This window comes from Linepithema humile, chromosome 8 (genome assembly GCF_040581485.1).
Source record: "Linepithema humile isolate Giens D197 chromosome 8, Lhum_UNIL_v1.0, whole genome shotgun sequence".
In the NCBI taxonomy this organism is placed as follows: Eukaryota; Metazoa; Arthropoda; class Insecta; order Hymenoptera; family Formicidae; genus Linepithema; species Linepithema humile.
Genome location: NC_090135.1, coordinates 2,586,935 through 2,605,861, shown reverse-complemented (window position 1 = coordinate 2,605,861; position 18,927 = coordinate 2,586,935). Strand labels below are relative to the sequence as shown.

Sequence of the window (18,927 nt, the reverse complement as noted above, 5' to 3'; positions counted from 1 at the left end):
GACAAACTTGCATAGTCGCATAAACAAATGCATAAGAAAATTGATTGGTTCATAAGCAAATGCATAAGGAAATGGACAATCAATTTCCTTATGCATATGTTTATGCGATTATGCAAGTTTGTCTGGATAGGCCCTTAATCTAATGGATTCTGCACACAGAACGTGGAAACGGTTGTCGTGCGGCAAGAAGCGACGCAATAGCCAATCAGTACTGTTTTTCTGAAAGCTAAGTTTATTGGTATGCGTTCAAAATATTTTGTTCAAAATATTTATTTCTATTTCTCATTACGTTTTCATTCAACTTTGCGTACAAATATAAGTATTTTTTCTAGAATAAATAATTTTCTATACTTTCATCTTTCATTTTAATAGATGGAACTCGACTTTTGATTCTATACTGCAACTAGTAACACTTTTGAAAAATGATTCCGAAAAAATTAATAAATGTCTGGATTATTGCAATTTGCAAAGACTAACAGAAAACGAAATTAAATTTATAGAAGAATATTGTCAGGTACGTCTATAGATAGATTGTATTATGTATACATTTAGTGAATTTCTTTCATTTTTGTTTTGTTTTTGGATTAAGCAATGAAACCTTTGGCACAAGCCTTAGATATACTACAAAGTGAGTCAGGGATGTATATGGGATACTTATTACCAATCTTAAAAACTTTACAAGAAAAATTAGAAAAACTCAACAAAAGTGGATTTACTAATTGCCAGTCACTAATTACAGCTATTCAACAAGGTTTAGATAAAAGGTAATTTGTTAATTTAATTAACACGCATGTATTTATTATTTTTTAATACAAAACAATATTTATTCATTGATTCTGAACATATAATTTTAGATTTTCCACATTATTTGAAAAAAAAGAGCTAATCATCGCAAGTTGTTTGCACCCAAAATTCAAGTTGAACTGGATAAATGGAGAAGAAAGGAAACTTGCTAAAAATTATTTAGAAGACTTATTAGGAATCCGTTCTAATGAAAGTTCCCCAAATCCTGATGAAAACCTCGACGATCACGATGACTTTTTTGCTTTTAACCAGCAAACAAAAGAAGTCGAGTCTGCACAAGAAGAATTGCATCGATTCTTAAAATCAAATAATTGCAATATCAGTATGTTAAATGATTATACCGCAATTAAAAAACTCTTTATTAAATACAACACGGCACTTCCGAGTAGTGCATCTGTTGAACGAATGTTCAGCGTCGGTGGTTCTGTAAGAACGCCACAAAGAGGACATCTTCACGATGACATAATTGAATATCAAATTCTTTTAAAAATTAATAAACATTTTTATTAAAATTTTGGATATACACTCACCCGAAAAAAAAGCGGTACACTGAAAATGTGGGAAAAATTCATCAAATTTCAACTGACGATAACTTCGTAAATAATAAAGATAGAAAGTTCTATAAAATATGGAAATGAAGCTAAAAATCTCTACTTTAAGAATCAATTTATTTCAATGTTGCAAAATAAATTTATTGAAAATGGCGGATGACAAAGCGCGAGCATGCAAAATTGAAAAATAATGGTTCGAGTTTGCGACGGTGCACGGTATAAACAAAAAATTGTAGCTTATTGGGATCAAAAGCGTACGAAAGTACAGAGTCTCCTCTTTAAAATGCTTTTTTATGCATCTCGATACGATGATTTTTCGCCGAGAGATTCGCATTTGAAGAAAAAGGCAGATTCTTACTTCAAATGCGAATCTCTCAGCGAAAAATCATCGTATCAAGATGCATAAAAAAGCATTTTAAAGAGGAGACTCTGTACTTTCGTACGCTTTTGATCCCAATAAGCTACAATTTTTTGTTTATACCGTGCACCGTCGCAAACTCGAACCATTATTTTTCAATCAATTGTTTTGCATCCGAAGGAAATGTCTGCAGATCTTTTGTGATTTCTCCGCCCTGACTTTTTGTTTATGCTCGACCGCACATTGCGAGAAGAGTGCTTGATTTCTGCGATGAAGTTGGCATAAATCGACTCGAATGGCCAGCAATGAGTCCAGATTTAAATCCCATTGAACACCTATGGGACAATATTAACAGAAAAGTACGAAATCATATACCTGCTCCTCAGTCATTGCCAGAACTTCGAAGAGTTCTTGAAATAGAGTGGAATGACATTACGCAGACTGAAATTAGAACACTAATAAGAAGTATGCCTCGTCGCATGAATGAGGTAATACGCGCACGAGGAGGTCATACCCATTATTAATATACGCGCGCGCATACACAATTGTACACGCACCACCGGGAGGGTTTGGAGTCGTAAAATATCGTGGATCTAACGAGCCATGAGGTCCTTATCCCAGTGGTGCACGCGCACACACGCATGCACGCGCACGCACGCACGCACGCACGCGCACGCACACACACATACACACACACGGACGCACAGACACACGCACGCACACACACACACACACACACACATACACACGTGCCAACATGTGCACACGGGATCAGATTTCTGCCACGTCCACGCCGTTGATCCTGGGTAACGCCAAGAGCAGAATTGACACTTATAACCGTAAGGAGAGTTTGGAGTTTTAAAATACCGCGGAGCTGATAACCACAGAATTCTTATTCTTGCAATTCGGTCTGGTTCAAAATTGAATATCTCGGCACGTAATACAGCTAGCAGGATTTTTTAAAAATTATTTTAAAAGTTTGGATGTCTAGTGTTCGAAAATTCATAACGCAATAATGTGTGATAACTTTCTCCAAAATGGCGGATGACAAAGCAAAAGCATGCAAAATTGAAAAATAATGGTTCGAGTTTGCGACGGTGCACGGTATAAACAAAAAATTGTAGCTTATTGGGATCAAAAGCGTACGAAAGTACAGAGTCTCCTCTTTAAAATGCTTTTTTATGCATCTCGATACGATGATTTTTCGCTGAGAGATTCGCATTTGAAGTAAGAATCTGCCTTTTTCTTCAAATGCGAATCTCTCGGCGAAAAATCATCGTATCGAGATGCATAAAAAAGCATTTTAAAGAGGAGACTCTGTACTTTCGTACGCTTTTGATCCCAATAAGCTACAATTTTTTGTTTATACCGTGCACCGTCGCAAACTCGAACCATTATTTTTCAATTTTGCATGCTCGCGCTTTGTCATCCGCCATTTTCAATAAATTTATTTTGCAACATTGAAATAAATTGATTCTTAAAGTAGAGATTTTTAGCTTCATTTTCATATTTTATAGAACTTTCTATCTTTATTATTTACGAAGTTATCGTCAGTTGAAATTTGATGAATTTTTCCCACATTTTCAGTGTACCGCTTTTTTTTCGGGTGAGTGTATATATTAAAAAATAATTTTATTATATATTGTAATGTAACACATTGTACACATTGTACACATTGTACACATTGTGACACATTATTATAAAATAATAAATTTATCAGTGTATTTAAGGATGTGATTTAATTCTTTTACCTCCACAAAATTGTCATAAAATTTGTCATATTAAATGTAGATTCGATATTTGTTAAATAAATAGACGGATAAACGTATAGATATTAATTTTAAAATTCAACAAAAATAAACAAATTCTCATTTAAAGAATGCACTGCCACCCAATAATAAATTATCTTTGAGGATGATTATCATATAAGCATAAAATTGAGACTTTAAGAAGAACTGAAACATAAGTCTACGATTTTTTGAAAAGTTACGACTATTTGTGTGAAATTCGTTAATTTTTAAACTGAAAAATTTAATCCTATAATTTTTATTCTAAGTGTATAATAATTTATTTTAAATTATTAATTAATTTAATATTTTAAATGTATTTTTATTTTAAGTTTAAAACAAGTGTGATTTATTAGATATAAATAATATAACACAAAATTAAGTACCTATGTAGTATATAATAAGTTAATAAATCTTGAAATGTAAGATTTTTATATTTAAAATAGTAGTGCACATTTATTGCAAAAAAGTAACTGAAAAGTAATGACTCGTTACTTTTTGAGTAACTATAACTGTAACGTGTTACTTTTCAGAGTCAGTAACTTGTAACTGTAACTAGTTCTTTTTCAGTGAAAAGAACTGTAACTTTAACTAGATACTTTTACAAAATAACTTTCCCAACCCTGTTAATAACCATTGTATTAGTCAGGTACATAATTGGTTTTAACAGAGAAGTATGGCAATGAAAAAGCAATGACCAAAACAAATTATAATTAGACTTGTAATTAAATTTAAAGTAATTTGTTAATATTGCGTTAACTTAAAAACTATAATATGATAATAATTATAACGATAGCGTAAACCTCTGGTTTCAAAACTTAAATGAATAATACTTGCGTAAGGGTAAATTGTTTACACGTTTAAATATTAATTGGAATTTCGCAAATAAAGATAGCAATATGTGTGGCGATGTCGGAGTTCATGTCACAGAGGAATTGAGATAAATGGAGCGGCCCATAAGGCACAATGCGCCTCACAGCATCCAGCAGATGACCTCTCTCTCTTTCCAGGAGCCTACATTGCCAGAAGATGTGATTGGCAGTTTGTGAAAATTCATTGCAAGAACAGAGCGGGGAATCAATTATATTTATCTGAAATAAGCTTGCCGCCAAAACTGTATGACCTGCTCTGAGTCTATTGATTGAGATAATACATTTCCTAGGCCATGATTTTTTGTGGAACCATGGTATCCTATCCATAGTAAGTAGTTGATTCGTATAAGTTACATCTTTGGATTTTCCACAGTCACGAGACCACCGAAGAAATTCGTCAAAAAAAAGTTCCCTCCAGTGTGCTTTGAGGTCATTGCATGGAATCAGTATGGTAGAATCTCTGCCTGATCGTATGGCTGCCTTGGCTACTGAATCAGCCTTCTCGTTACCCGAGATGCCTGTGTGTGCAGGGATTCAGAAAAGATCAACTTTTTTCCCCCGGTTGTAAAACGACTGTAATGTAACCAAGATGTCCAGAATGATATGGGAGTATCTATTAGAATGTTTTTTCTTAACAAGTCCTTTGAGTACGCTCATGGAGTCTAAAAATATTTGAACATTATCATAGTTCTCTGATAGAGCTATATTCAAGGCATACCTTATTGCCATAGCTTCGCATGTAAATATAGACGCTTTGTTAGAGACTCTAAATCCAAAAGTGTTATTTTTTTCTAAATCTTCCACCGCAAACCCAGAGAAAGGCGGACCTTTGATCTTGGAGCCGTCTGTAAAAAGACGGTGTTGAGCATCTGAGTTAGGAAATAATTGGTTAAAGGTATAATTTGGGTTAGGCGAAAGTTTGAGAACGTGTCCCTCTGAGAAAGATACAGAAGGAGCGTATAAATGCGAGTTTAAAGGCGAGGCACAGAAAGACCTTGATATGAGAAAACCAAGTGAGATAAATTTGAGCAGTCCCTGTAATGTTGGAATATTTGAGGAGGCTTGACGTATAAAATCCTAACGGGATCGTCGACAGCCGACTGGAGAGCTTCTAGAGTCTTTAATAGGGGATGATCGATGCAAGTTAATATTCTAGACATAAAGTTGCGGTCTAAAAAGAGAAAACGTAAATTAAGAGGTTTGATTTTCGCTTAATAATAAGTTTATAGGAGTGGACTTCCTATAGCCCATGGCTAGCCTAATAGCCGTGTTTTGTAATGTATCCATTTTTTTCATAAGATATTGGGGGACATCAGACCATAAAAAGGCACCGTATTCCATCCTGGAACGTATAATACTTTTGTAGAGTGATAGAAGAAAAGCAGGATTTGATCCTAGCCAGGTGGATCTCAGATAAGCTATTACTTTTAGAGGAACGCGGCATTTTTCCAGTATATAGCTAAAGTGACTGTTCCATTTGAGGTTTGGTTAAAGCATCATGCCCAAGAATTTGATTAATCTGCTTGAGGATATGGTATTAGAACCGATATTCATTGGCCACTGATCTGGTGAGTTACGTCTATTGAAAACACAAAATTGAGATTTGTGAGGAGCTATCGTAAGACCGATATTGCTGTACCACTTAGTTGCTGAGTTAATAGCTACTTCTAGATGATTAATGGCTCTAGCTATTTGGCCGTTAGATGTGTAGATGCAGACATCGTCCGCAAACTGAATAATTCGTATATCATGGGGGTATTGAGTGATTAGCGGTTCCAGATCCATGATGTAGATGTTGTACAACAAGGGGCTCAAAACGCAACCTTGCGGTAGGCCCTTATCTACCAATCTCATCTCTTCTAAAGCACCAAAGTTAAACTTAACAGACCTTTGGGAGATTAGATTAAAAACGAATTGTACAAAGGTCCTAGGAAATTTTAAGGTACACAATTTGGCTATTAAAATATCCCATAACACGTCGTCATAAGCGCTTTGGATGTCCAAGAAAACAGCACAGGTGTCCTGTTTCTTAATCCAGTTATTAATGATATCAGTGTGAAGAATGGCTATATTATCCATACAAGACCTTCCTTGTCTGAAACCAAATTGTGAGTTGGGCAATGTATTATTTTTTTCCAACCACCAGTGCAAATGATTGTTAATCAACCTCTCCGCCAATTTGAGAGAGCATTGTGCCAAGGATATTGGTCTGAATTTTTCCGAGTCTTTTTTTGGTATGAAGAACACCGAAAACCGTTTCCACTCTGGAAAGGCTCCAGAAAAAATGATCTCGTTTAATAAAGAGAGAAGAAGGACTCTAAGCTCCTGGGAAAATTCTTTAAAAGTAAAGTAATCTATGCCATCCAATCCTGGACATGATTTCGGCTTAGCTTGATCAATGGCTAAATTAAGTTCTTCTAGAGTGAAGAAAAACTCCAGTTCGTGAGAGTTACCGGTCAAAAAAATAACTGGAGGTCTTGGTTGGCACCATGGAGGAGCCAAACTGTTAATCTGGTTGCGAATGGATTCTAGAGCCGCTGGTTTATACGCATTGGAAGATTCGCCTCTATGAAGTGTATTATTCATGGCTTTGATTACGTACTACGAGTATTTTAGATTGGAATACTTATTTAAGGAAAAACAAAAGTCGTAAAATTTCTCTCTTTTGGATTTCCTAAATAATGCTTTGGCTTGTTCATCTAGATGTTTAGCCTCAATATAATTTTCTCTAGTTGGAGCGTGTTTAAATCTTGAAAAAGCGGCCTTACGTAGCCTAGACGCCTTGTCGCATTCATCGTTCTACCAAGACTTGGCTTTTTCATCAAATGCTTTTTTGGAAAGATCCAATTGAGAAGAACGAGGTTTAAGTTTAGGTGTTGCCGTCAGAATACATTCTTCAATTACCGCGAAGGATGAATATTTGCATTGCGTGTCTAAATTTGGATTTTCTAGAGTAAAAGTAAGGAGTGATAGGCTTTGTTTTAAGAGATCTCTAACCATGGTCCAATCGGTACTCTTTCTATGCAGTCTGGTATTGTTGAAAAATTGAAGAGTTTGAAGGAGCATATTAAAAATGGAAATAGAAATCGGGTAGTGGTTGCTACCACAAAAATCGTCGATCACTTCCCAGCGTGAACGCAACAAACGGTCGCTATTTGTAGTGGACAGATCAACAGCAGACCGACTGCACGAAAAGGGCTGATGCCTTGTCGATCCGTCGTTCAGGAGACTGAAGTTGCAGTCAGAAAGAGCAACGAGTAAATTTGTACCGGTTTGACAGGAGGTAACATTACCCCATGAAGTATGACGAGCATTAAAATCGCCTAAACATAAGGTGTCTTCCGAGAATTGAGTAAGAAAGGTATTCCACTCCTGAATTGAAATATAGAACCGAGGAGGTTTGTAAATAGAGATATTTAAAAAAAAGTTGTATATACCAAATAAAAATTCGCTATATATTCTGCCTATAAAAGAGGTGATATCAGAAAATGACGCCAAGTTTAAATAAAAAACCTTTCAAAAAAACTTGTATGTATATATTTTAAAAAAAGTTGTATATACCAAATGAAAATTCGCTATATATTCTGCCTATAAAAGAGGTGATATTATCAGAAAATGACGCCAAGTTTCAGAAAATGACGCCAAGTTTAAATAAAAAAACCTTTCAGAAAAACTTGTATGTATATATATTACGAAAAAGGATTATATTTATTGCGCTTATTGCGCTTACAGCTTTTTAACCAATAAGCATCGATAAGATTGTATTTAGTTATTTTTGCATCTTTATCTAGTTATTTATTTAAAAATTATATTCATATCTACAATTAGTTAATTTTTTTTCAAGTATACATTTTAAAATAATTGCATCTGTATCTAGTTACTTTTGCTTCTATATCTAGTTATTTAAATTTAAAAATGATATTTGTGTTTATATCTATCTAGTTAATTTTTCTTAAGTATACTTTTTAAAATAATTGCATCTGTATCTAGTTATTTTTTTTATATCTGTATCTAGTTAAATAAATAAAATAATTTTTTAAATAAAAGTATTTAATTCAAAAATAAAAAAATTTTTCAAATTTAAACAAAATAAAAAAATATTACAAAATTTCGCAAAAAACTTGGCGCTGCTGTACTGAACTATTAACTTACATAAAATTCGCATCGCAATACTTTAACATGCTCCTAATCATTCCAACATACTTTAATCTATAGTATATGTGACGTAATACTATAGTTTAGTTTGGAGTATTAGAGCGAGTAGGAGCATGTTAGAGCAAGCGATGCAAACAAATTTCGGCTCAAACAGACTAGAGCGACGAAGCGGCAAGTGGCGATGCTATAGCCAATCAACTTATACAATTTTACCGTAAGAACAAGAGTTTAATTGGCTATCGCGTCGCCGTTTGCCGCTCTGGTCAGTTTGAGTCATTATAACACTTAATCATGTAAATTGTAAAATTATTGCTCATTTTCATTCTCTATAATAGTTTAAGATGTATTTAACATGTAGTTCAGTACAGCAGCGCCAAGTTTTTTGCGAAATTTTGTAATATTTTTTTATTTTAATTAAATTTGAAAAATTTTTTTATTTTTGAATTAAATACTTTTATTAAAAAATTATTTTATTTATTTAACTAGATACAGATATAAAAAAAATAACTAGATACAGATGCAATTATTTTAAAAAGTATACTTAAGAAAAATTAACTAGATAGATATAAACACAAATATCATTTTTAAATTTAAATAACTAGATATAGAAGCAAAAGTAACTAGATACAGATGCAATTATTTTAAAATGTATACTTGAAAAAAAATTAACTAATTGTAGATATGAATATAATTTTTAAATAAATAACTAGATAAAGATGCAAAAATAACTAAATACAATCTTATCGATGCTTATTGGTTAAAAAGCTGTAAGCGCAATAAGCGCAATAAATATAATCCTTTTTCGTAATATATATACATACAAGTTTTTCTGAAAGGTTTTTTTATTTAAACTTGGCGTCATTTTCTGAAACTTGGCGTCATTTTCTGATAATATCACCTCTTTTATAGGCAGAATATATAGCGAATTTTTATTTGGTATATACAACTTTTTTTTAAATATATACATACAAGTTTTTTTGAAAGGTTTTTTATTTAAACTTGGCGTCATTTTCTGATATCACCTCTTTTATAGGCAGAATATATAGCAAATTTTTATTTGGTTATATATACAACAACTTTTTTTGAAAGGTTTGTTATTTGTTAATATATATACATTTTTTTGTGGATGATAAATTTTTTGGAAGGTTAATATATACGACAGCTTTTTTTGAAAGTTTTTTTTTTATATACAACAACTTTTTTTGGTTATATATACAACTTTTTTTGAAAGGTTTCTTATTTGTTAATTTATACATTTTTTTGTGAAAGATAAATTTTTTGGAAGGTTAATATATACGACAGCTTTTTTTGAAAGGTTTATATATACAACAACTTTTTTTGGAAGATTTGCGTGTTTATATAACAATTTTTTTTTTGAAGGTTTTGATATACAATAACTTTTTTTGGAAGGTTTACGTGTATACAACAACTTTTTTTTGGAAGGTTTGCGTGTACTTGGCGCCTTTTTTTTACCTTTTTTTAAAAAGGTAATTTGTTGATTGATGGATATCATTTCTTTTTTTCAGTAAAAATATTACTAAATATATAAACTTTATATTGATATTTCAGAGTGAAATAACAAAACAATTGTGAAATAATTAATTAGATTTTGCTAAAGAGTCCCACCACCACCCCCGTCATATAAAACGGTCCTCTTTGATTAATGTTGTAATAATACAAAGTTATATATAATTATGTAAATATCAAACAAATCGTTTCTAGGCCATTGTATTTGTCTAATTTAAGCGTCGTTAGATTAACTTTCTTTATTTTCTTTTTTTTTACATATATTTGATTATCCATAAAGATTTTTGTCATCAGTGAACATATTTTAATAAAATATTTGATTATATATGACAATTCTTTTTACCATTTATTATCAAAAGATATGATCAAATAATACCACCAATTACTTATCAATTTTCTGTAAGAAAATGATACAGATATCTTTAGCGCCTCTAGGCCATTGTCTTTTTCTAATTTGCGCATCGTCAGCTTCAATCCAAGTATTAGACATTTCTTCTCTACATATACTTGTGTAATGACCATTTTCGATACATGATCCATGATGGAATATAGCACTCATAACTTTGTAGAATTGTCCAGCAATATTTATTTTAGTTGTTGGGATAGCACGTAAAGTAAACTTATCTGTTTTTGTTGATATACCGTCTTGAATTGCTATTAAATGCATGACAATTATATCTCCGGTTAATATTAATTCACTTTTACATAATATGTCATTTCCTGTACAATTTTCACATGATTCGTTGTGGAATTGACACCAATGAGAAAATGTTACATTTAATAATTCATTAAGATCAAAACTTTTTTTCTTCCGTTTATTAACAGGAATTAAAAGAAGGATATTTTTATTAACAATAGTCGTCGTATAATGACAATTTTTACATCGTTTAATGGAAGTGACTTGATGCTCAACTAAATTTTTTATATAATCGTATTTCGTGCAAAGAGCTATAAGAAATTCACATGTATCTCGTTTAACATTTTTGGAGAGAAATTCTCCTAAACTTTGTCGTATTACATATGTATTCAAGTTAGGCAGTTTGTTTTCATATTGATTTATTAAAATACCTAAAATACTTAATTTATCATACTCAAATATAAGTTTTCTAATAACATTTAAATGTAAAAAGCATTGCAATACTGCATTTGCATAACACGAACCCTTATCTATATTTTGAAAACCATGCGTGACCCAAGTAATATTTTTTCGAATTTTTTCATGTGATTCTTGAACAGAACTAATTATTTTGGGTTGTACCCATAAAATATCTTTTATTTTACAATATTTTTCTTTTGAAACAGAAATTATATCTGTTTTGGGTTTGTGTATTCGTTTTAATCGATTATATTCAACAATAGCTTCTTCACTAGCTTCTATAGATGAAGGGTCAAAATTGATCAAATGCAATCCATCTGAAGATGTTACTCGTGACAATGCAACATAAACTTGGCCGTGACTAAATACAGAATTACCTATGTCCATAATAGCATTCTGCAAACTCAGGCCTTGGCTTTTATGAACAGTAATTCCGTAACTTAGACACAATGGAAATTGTTTTCGAATAACATATGCTTTCTCCATCACCGCAAATTTGACATTTACTCTTTCAATTAAATATTCTAAACCTGATGGCAAAAAAAGCTTAATTTTTTCTATATAACCGTTAGAAATATCTTGTACAACTGAAATGACTTTAGCAATTGTACCATTAACAAGACCCAAACTAGCATCAATATTACGCCTTATCATAACTTTTGCCCCAATTTTTATAACAATTTGTTTCGAAAGCCCAGCTGTTTTAGAATTATCATCATCATTATTTTCCAACACTTTTAATATTTTCTTTTTTATATATGGAATACATTCGATTGTATCTTCAGCAATTAATAATATTTCTTTCGAAGCAATACGACTTAACATTGCAGCATTCAAAACGTCACACATGTGACAAGTGGGCAATAAACAAACGGTATCTGATGGCAAATTGTTAATAAAATCACATAATTCATTTAATCTAGATTCGAAGGAATCTTCTGTAAAAGATATTTTCCTATTTTCCAAAATTTCATAATCAGACTTTGTTAATAAACCAATACGAATTCTTGACAATAATTCACGATAAGACTCATCTTCTTGCTGGCGCATATTAATTGTCAACTCATCGTAATCAAATAATGTAGTCCACAAATTTACAGTCTGTAGGCAACCGATATATTTGTTAACTTTTTCATTTGACAAATCTTTAAAGACAGAATCTTCATGTACAGGAGGCAATTGAAGCAAATCTCCAAACAAAAGAATATGCCTTTTACCAAACCAGCCATCATCACAATCACTTGAATCAAATATTTCAGACAATCGAAGATGTATGTACATTAAAGTCAAATTAGATATCATTGATACTTCATCGATTATAAAAAGAATAACATCTTTAAGTTCCGCTCGTAAAAGTTTTAACACATGATCAGACAATCGTTTATATTTAGGAGTATTACCATGTTCAATAGGTAATTGAAGCAATCTATGAACTGTCAAACCGTCTATATTAAACGCTGCTATGCCAGTAGGTGCTGCTACAGCAGTATCTTTTTTGAGATTTTGTTTTATCCAGCACTTAACAGTTTTAATTAAATAACTTTTTCCAGTACCATCTTCTCCACTAACATATAATCGCAATATTGATTTATCTGACTCTATAATAGTAATAACTCTATCGAATACTCTTTTTTGATCTACATTTAATTTCGCAATCATTTTTGATACATCAATATCTTTAATATTTTTATCACCGAGATCCTTAAAATCTTGCATCGCTTCACCAGCTTCTATATTTTGAACACCTATTGGATTGTCAGGATCATCTTGCGACTCATGTTTTTGTACTTCATCTAAATGTTGCTGCACTAACTCTTTAGCATTTTCAAATGCTTTTTGCAATTCTTCTAGTTTTTCGTGATATTGTAATGCTTCTGTTAAATGTAGTTTTACCTTGTGAAATGATTCTGCATAAGTATCACATCCATTTCTAAGCTCTTCTAATTCTCTCCACGGTTCGAACAGAAGTAATAACGCAAAGAAATACTTTTCCGGTTGTGTATTAACATTATATCTATAATGATTAATAAGATATCCACGCTGTCGTCGTCTAAGATATCCATTTTTAAATTTATAGAATTCAACAAACTCATTTTGTGGTTTGATTTTTGTAATATCATACCATTTTGCAAACTCATAAAGAGACATACATTCTAATTCTTTTGGTCTCTGTGGATAGTGGTTATCTATCAAAGATTCACAAAATATATCTGTCGATTGATGATCAAGCACTTCAATCTCTTTACGAGTTTTCAATTTTCTACATCTTATTCGATTAACATCTAACCATCTAATAGTTGTATTTCTATCAGTTCCACATAAAGCAATCCCCAGTAATGTATCAGCAGCTTCAAGAGTTCCACATTCTCTATTACTCGTGAATCGCAAGGCAATGCTCCAAAGATAACTCGCCAATGATTTATTCGTAAGTAGTTATACTATGATGATTCTAACCCAGGGGCAATGAGGGGGGTGCGGGTGAAGAGGGGAAGAGGGGTATCGGATAACAGTGGAGGGGGTAATGACGTCATCGTTTTTGGAGGAGAGGGGGTAAATGTGGAGTGGTAGGGGTATCAGATTACAATAATTTCCGGAAGATAAGGATTGTTAATACAAATCGCAAGATAAGGATTCCCGGAAAAGATAAGGATTGTTTATTGGAAAGAGAACTGTTTATTGGTGCAGGTTTTTTTTCTACGCATCAAAGTAGAGCGCCATGTTGTCGGAATCATTATGTTTATAGTATGCAGGTTCGTGCAGATTTACGGATTGCGTCATCGCTGTATTTTAGAACAAAGAGGCAGCATTTGAGCGCCGTTTCTTAGAGGGTGTGATAATGATTGTTAATACAAATTGTAGGCATCGCCATGTTGCTAGATGCGTCATCGTGTTTGGAGGAGAGGAGGTAATTTTGGAATGGTGGGGGGTATCAGATCACAATAATTCCCGGAAGAGATAAGATAAGGATTGTTAATGCAAATATGAGCCATCGATAGTTTTAATCAATGTCGTGTGCAACAAGCGGGTATATAAGGTCCATCATGACCAAGTCGAGGTAACAGTCGAAATGTTCATCGCGCTATTGGACGAACGTGACATTCTGAGCTTGTCCGCGGAGCAATTAGAAATCGTGCCGAAAGTGATTCTTATAAAAAACTTTGCTCGGTTTGTGGATCACGTGTGGGATAGGCTACCGGATCATTTAAGAGCGGATCCGGAAGTGCAAGGTTATCGTCGGTGCTCGTTGCACTACAACCAGTCGTGGCAGCGTGACCACATCGACGGGCCCCCACCGTACAGGAAAGATTGCACTCTGTGCAAACTGAAATAGGTAAAGTACACATTTTTAAAATATCTTTAATACACATTTTTCGAATGCGTAATAACTAATTGGATATTTTTTTATTTTAATAATTTTTATTTATTACAGAGATGGAAGACAGTCTCATCTTACGAGAGGAAAATCTGAGTACTCTCACAGATTGGTTAACAACATGTCGGGAATGTAGAAGGAAATATAAAAACAGTGAGGAAATAATTGAAAAGTATACAACATTTTCTGCATTCATTAAACCATATATTCCGGATACTATATTCCGACAACAATTTATCGAATGAACGAGTGAAATTGACGACAGTGTACTAGAATATTCCGAGGAGGAATTTTCGACGTTTTTAATAGAATCTATCCTGCCGATATTGATGGAAAAGTTGTGCTCGTTATGCGCTCAGGATAGTCTAATATCAAGGATCTCTTCACACTATTATGACTACATATATTATATGATACCGAAGCAGTATAGATCAGCGATACTGGAAAAAATTAGAAAAATGCATCCAGAGAAGGTGCCGACATCGATACATTTGCACAAAGTACACACAACTCCTCAACATCAAACATCGATCGTACACATTTTGCAGAACCGGGAGAACGGAGTATGCAACACCTCAGTGCAAGAAAAGAATGAACAATGTTTTTGCAGAACCGGGATAACGGAGTATACAACACTGAACCATGTATGCGGAACTAATTATTTTTAATAAATATTATTTATCAATAAAATAATTTGAATTATTATTCCTGTGCCTCATCTTATTCACTAACCTATTCTACTGCGAGATAAGCGCGCGCGTCATGTTACACTACACGATAGAAGGAAACGAGCGAACCAGTGACTATCATTTTTTTCTTTTAATTGTGGCGAATAATATAAAGTGAATTATTTAAGTTATGCATTTATTCTAAACACCAATAATATACTTATGTTTTTTTCTTAATACAAATTATCCGCGGTAAAATATAAATTTAATAGGAACTCTAATCTAAACTTAATATGTAATTTAAGGATGGTAGATGAATGGAGAAAAAAAAATCGCAATAAGATTAGTATTAACAAATTTTATTCATATTTTTTTTCATCTATACAACATTTTTTACAAAAAAAAAAAAAATTGTTTCAACCGAGCCTTTAACGCCTTTCACGATTACGAGGAGGGACGGGAGGCGCTTGAGTCGTCCTCGGACGAGGCTCGACCACAGCTATCGGCTTGTGGTACACTCCGCAATCCTTACACTTCTCGTATTCGGAATTTTTTCTATTCTGATCACGCTCCATTTTTCTATACTTTTTTCTCCACCGCGTGCACACTTTGGACTGATAAATTTCTCTCTTCCGCACACCTTATATACAGCTCGACGCAAAAACGTCAATTTCGCTGTAGTAATAAACGTTAAAAGACGTTTGATAGATGTTAAAAGTGGTTTAAGTAATGTTGAAAAGATGTACAAAAGATGTTAAAAGTTGTACGTAAGACGTTCAACAATACGTTAAAAGATGTACGATAGACGTTCGATAGAGGTTCAAAGACGTACGATAGACGTTGAATAAATGGAAATATGATACGCTGGCCTATCGCCTATCGTCCTAGCGAAACCTTAGATCCACGATTACTGTTCCTCGAAAAGGAAATGCTGCTGTCGAGCGAGTTATCTCGTCTTCGACATATTATTGTAAACTATAGTGGATATCGATACGAATGTTAGCTATCTGTGAACATAATTAGATTATAATAAGATTTAGCGGCATCTTTGATGTAAGGGTATATAAGCCGGGATTAACTATTGCATCGACGTATTAACTTCTCAAGCCTCGAGTGGAACGTAGAAAATCATCCGGGAGCTGGTTATTCGTTTTAAAAATGACTAGTTTGCGGAAAATTATTGATTCGTGTTTGCGATTTGCGTGTAACTTAAACGGGCTATACATCGATAATTATTTATCATCGTTATCCGACAACGACGATAATAATTATGCAGTATTCGCAAAGTTTGCGGGTGCGTGCCCTAGTGCGGTGCTCGCGGTTTTATTCCGTTTGGGACATTTTTCGATTTATCTGCAGCTCTTGATTATTGCTGGCGAAATAATCGAGACAAGGCGAGCGTTCAACGACAACGAGGAAGAGGATGTGGGAGGCTATATCATCAGGCTGTCGAATTGCTATCATGGTGCGGTGAAAAATGGTAAGTTTCTATTTTTTGTATTATGAATATTAAAACAAAGTTTTAAAAAATTAAAATCATTTTTTTTTTTTTAGGAACGCTACAACATTCAACACCTAAAAAAACCATGGTGGTGGAGGGTGTGGTGCGTGGTACGCGTCAAAACCGTGACGAGCGAGCTACTCGACGTCTCGGGGTAAGACGTCGAGCAGATACCTCGCCTGAGGCCGGACCCTCGTGTAAGTCGCTGTATACATTATTTATATGAAATAACAGCATCGATTTTATATTAGGAAATTTTACAAAAAAAAAATTTAATGTTTCAGCTCGCGCTCGAATTGTTCTAACGCCTGAGCTCGTCGATCTCGCGAGCGACGAAGCCGGACCCTCGTGTAAGTCGCTGCATACATTATTTATATGAAATAAAATAACAGCATCGATTTTATATTAGAAAATTTTACAAAAAAAATTTAATGTTTCAGCTCGCGCTCGAATTGTTCTAACGCCTGAGCTCGTCGATCTCGCGAGCGACGAATCGACGAGCTCACTTCGCGAGGAGGAGGAAGAGCAGGAAGAAGAATTACAGACTGAGGAAGAGGAATTACAGACTGAGGAAGAGGAGAGGTATTATGAAGGAGGGGATGAGGAAGGCTACGCGCAAGACGGATGGGGAATGGGTGACAGAGGTAAGAAAGATTGAAAATTTTTACAGTTACTTTTATGCTCGAATTTTATTTTTTTAAACAATAAAATTTTCACAGGATACAGCCCCCCTGTGATTTCTTACTCTCCCGATTACAATTATCAAACGGGGGAGTAAAGTAAAAAGAAGAAAATCGAGAGGTGAGTTGATTTAACACTACAAATTTTTCGATTTTATATTTTCATACTCAAATTTTTTTAATTAATTCATTAATTTTTAATTTTGACTTTTTGCAGTTCAAACAGGTGGTGGTGGAGAAGAAGAGTCGGAGGAAAACTTGGTCGGGCGAGGTTCCTGCGGCGCGCTTTCGAAGTCGTCGGTTTCGCCAGTCGATTCCTCGCGAGGAAAGAACGGAGGAGGAGGAGGAAACGAGGCAAGCGGAGGGATATCGATGTGGCGGCGGCGGAAAGGCGTCGGAAGAACATTTTTATGCAATTGAAAAAATTCTGTTCGCTCAAATGTACATATATATTTTTTTTTAATAAATATTATTCATATTAAATAAATTTATTTTTTATTTTTTTTTTTACCAGACTCTTTCCCCATCCTATTCAACGTCCTATTTTACTGCGAGATAAGCGACAGATCATATGTCATGAGGATCGTATAACTGAGGTGGAATAAAAGTCATACGATATAAATCATTTTATTAATATAAATCATTTTATTAATATAACTCATTGTTGTTTTACACGTTTGTTACGCTCAAACCACCACTTGTACAATTTGCAAACATTCCGCATAGCGCAATGTCTCGTGTGATACGCGCAGCGCAAGGTTCCGATTACATCCAAGTTCGTCAGGCGTGCGATATCTTCGTAATCCGCATCTATTGTTTCAATCTCTACATCATCTTCCAAAATTTCACACAACCACTTTTTCTTCTCGAGTCCTTTCACGTATATCAGAGGCGGTTCCGTACCAATGGCATTGTTGATAAGACTTTTCATCTGACTGTACGAGACGTATCCATCTTCCCATCGGAAGCCATGGTGGTGTATCCGTAACCAACACACCAGCGATTTTTCCGATTTCGTCAACAGATACCACGGTACGTGTTCACGAAATACGTAATGAGACAGCGTTTCGCCATCTCGAAGTACCGCTGCTTCTTTCACGATAAAAATGTTGTTGAACGCGTAACCTTGCAAGTCGACGAAAATTGGTACGTCAGACATCGTCGTCGACCGTCGGAAAACTAACATGTCCGCGTACGCATCTCCAATTTATAACTTTTTACACGAGTCTGCGCACAATGTTGTTCAGTGGATTATATTCGACCATTCGATCGTGTATAATGAGACAATAGGCGGTGGTGTTGGCCGGTATATTTTCCTTACAATCAAATTCTATTCGCACGTCAACGGTGGCGCTCTTGACAGAGTCGTTTTGTCGCGAACAATCTATGACTACGAACGGACCGGCTTTCGAGAATTCATCGATGTCCAAATACGTATCGTCCTGTCTATAATAGGCTTTGCGGAAACGCGCATACATGTTGTACAGTATAACGTATCGATTTCTGTCGAAATCCAAGTTCATGTCGTACGGAAAAAAATCTGAATTCAGATGCA

The 18,927-nt window shown here is 34.1% G+C and overlaps 3 protein-coding genes across 3 annotated transcripts; 2 read left to right on the top strand and 1 right to left on the bottom strand.

Moving 5' to 3' along the window:
• LOC137001492 (uncharacterized) lies at window positions 1–1,660 on the top strand. The gene is made up of 2 exons (XM_067360439.1): window positions 1–764; window positions 855–1,660. The coding sequence occupies exons 1-2, from the start codon at window positions 592–594 to the stop codon at window positions 1,312–1,314; spliced, it is 633 nt and encodes a 210-aa protein (XP_067216540.1). The 5' UTR covers window positions 1–591; the 3' UTR covers window positions 1,315–1,660.
• Window positions 1,661–10,443: 8,783 nt separating this feature from the next.
• On the bottom strand, window positions 10,444–16,119 carry LOC137001671 (ATP-dependent DNA helicase PIF1-like). The gene is made up of 3 exons (XM_067360776.1): window positions 11,018–16,119; window positions 10,562–10,708; window positions 10,444–10,451 (listed from the first exon to the last, which is right to left on the bottom strand). The coding sequence occupies exons 1-3, from the start codon at window positions 13,296–13,298 to the stop codon at window positions 10,444–10,446; spliced, it is 2,436 nt and encodes an 811-aa protein (XP_067216877.1). The 5' UTR covers window positions 13,299–16,119.
• An 8-nt stretch (window positions 16,120–16,127) lies between these two features.
• LOC137001402 (myelin transcription factor 1-like) lies at window positions 16,128–17,704 on the top strand. Its single transcript, XM_067360176.1, has 5 exons — window positions 16,128–16,889; window positions 16,977–17,042; window positions 17,133–17,336; window positions 17,412–17,493; window positions 17,590–17,704. Exons 1-4 carry the CDS (start codon window positions 16,778–16,780, stop codon window positions 17,468–17,470), a joined length of 441 nt encoding a protein of 146 aa, XP_067216277.1. The 5' UTR covers window positions 16,128–16,777; the 3' UTR covers window positions 17,471–17,493; window positions 17,590–17,704.
• The last annotated feature ends 1,223 nt before the right edge of the window (window positions 17,705–18,927 follow it).

Excerpts from the sequence above, each read along its gene's own strand:
- LOC137001492 (XM_067360439.1), top strand. The coding sequence starts at position 592 with ATGAAACCTTTGGCACAAGCCTTAGATATACTACAAAGTGAGTCAGGG. Across the intron at positions 765-854 it reads CAACAAGGTTTAGATAAAAG|ATTTTCCACATTATTTGAAA; the intron begins GTAATTTGTTAA and ends ATATAATTTTAG.
- LOC137001671 (XM_067360776.1), bottom strand. The coding sequence starts at position 13,298 with ATGTCTCTTTATGAGTTTGCAAAATGGTATGATATTACAAAAATCAAA. Across the intron at positions 10,709-11,017 it reads AAATGTTAAACGAGATACAT|CAATTCAAGACGGTATATCA; the intron begins GTGAATTTCTTA and ends TGCATTTAATAG.
- LOC137001402 (XM_067360176.1), top strand. The coding sequence starts at position 16,778 with ATGGTGGTGGAGGGTGTGGTGCGTGGTACGCGTCAAAACCGTGACGAG. Across the intron at positions 17,043-17,132 it reads CGACGAAGCCGGACCCTCGT|CTCGCGCTCGAATTGTTCTA; the intron begins GTAAGTCGCTGC and ends TTAATGTTTCAG. Across the intron at positions 17,337-17,411 it reads ATGGGGAATGGGTGACAGAG|GATACAGCCCCCCTGTGATT; the intron begins GTAAGAAAGATT and ends AAATTTTCACAG.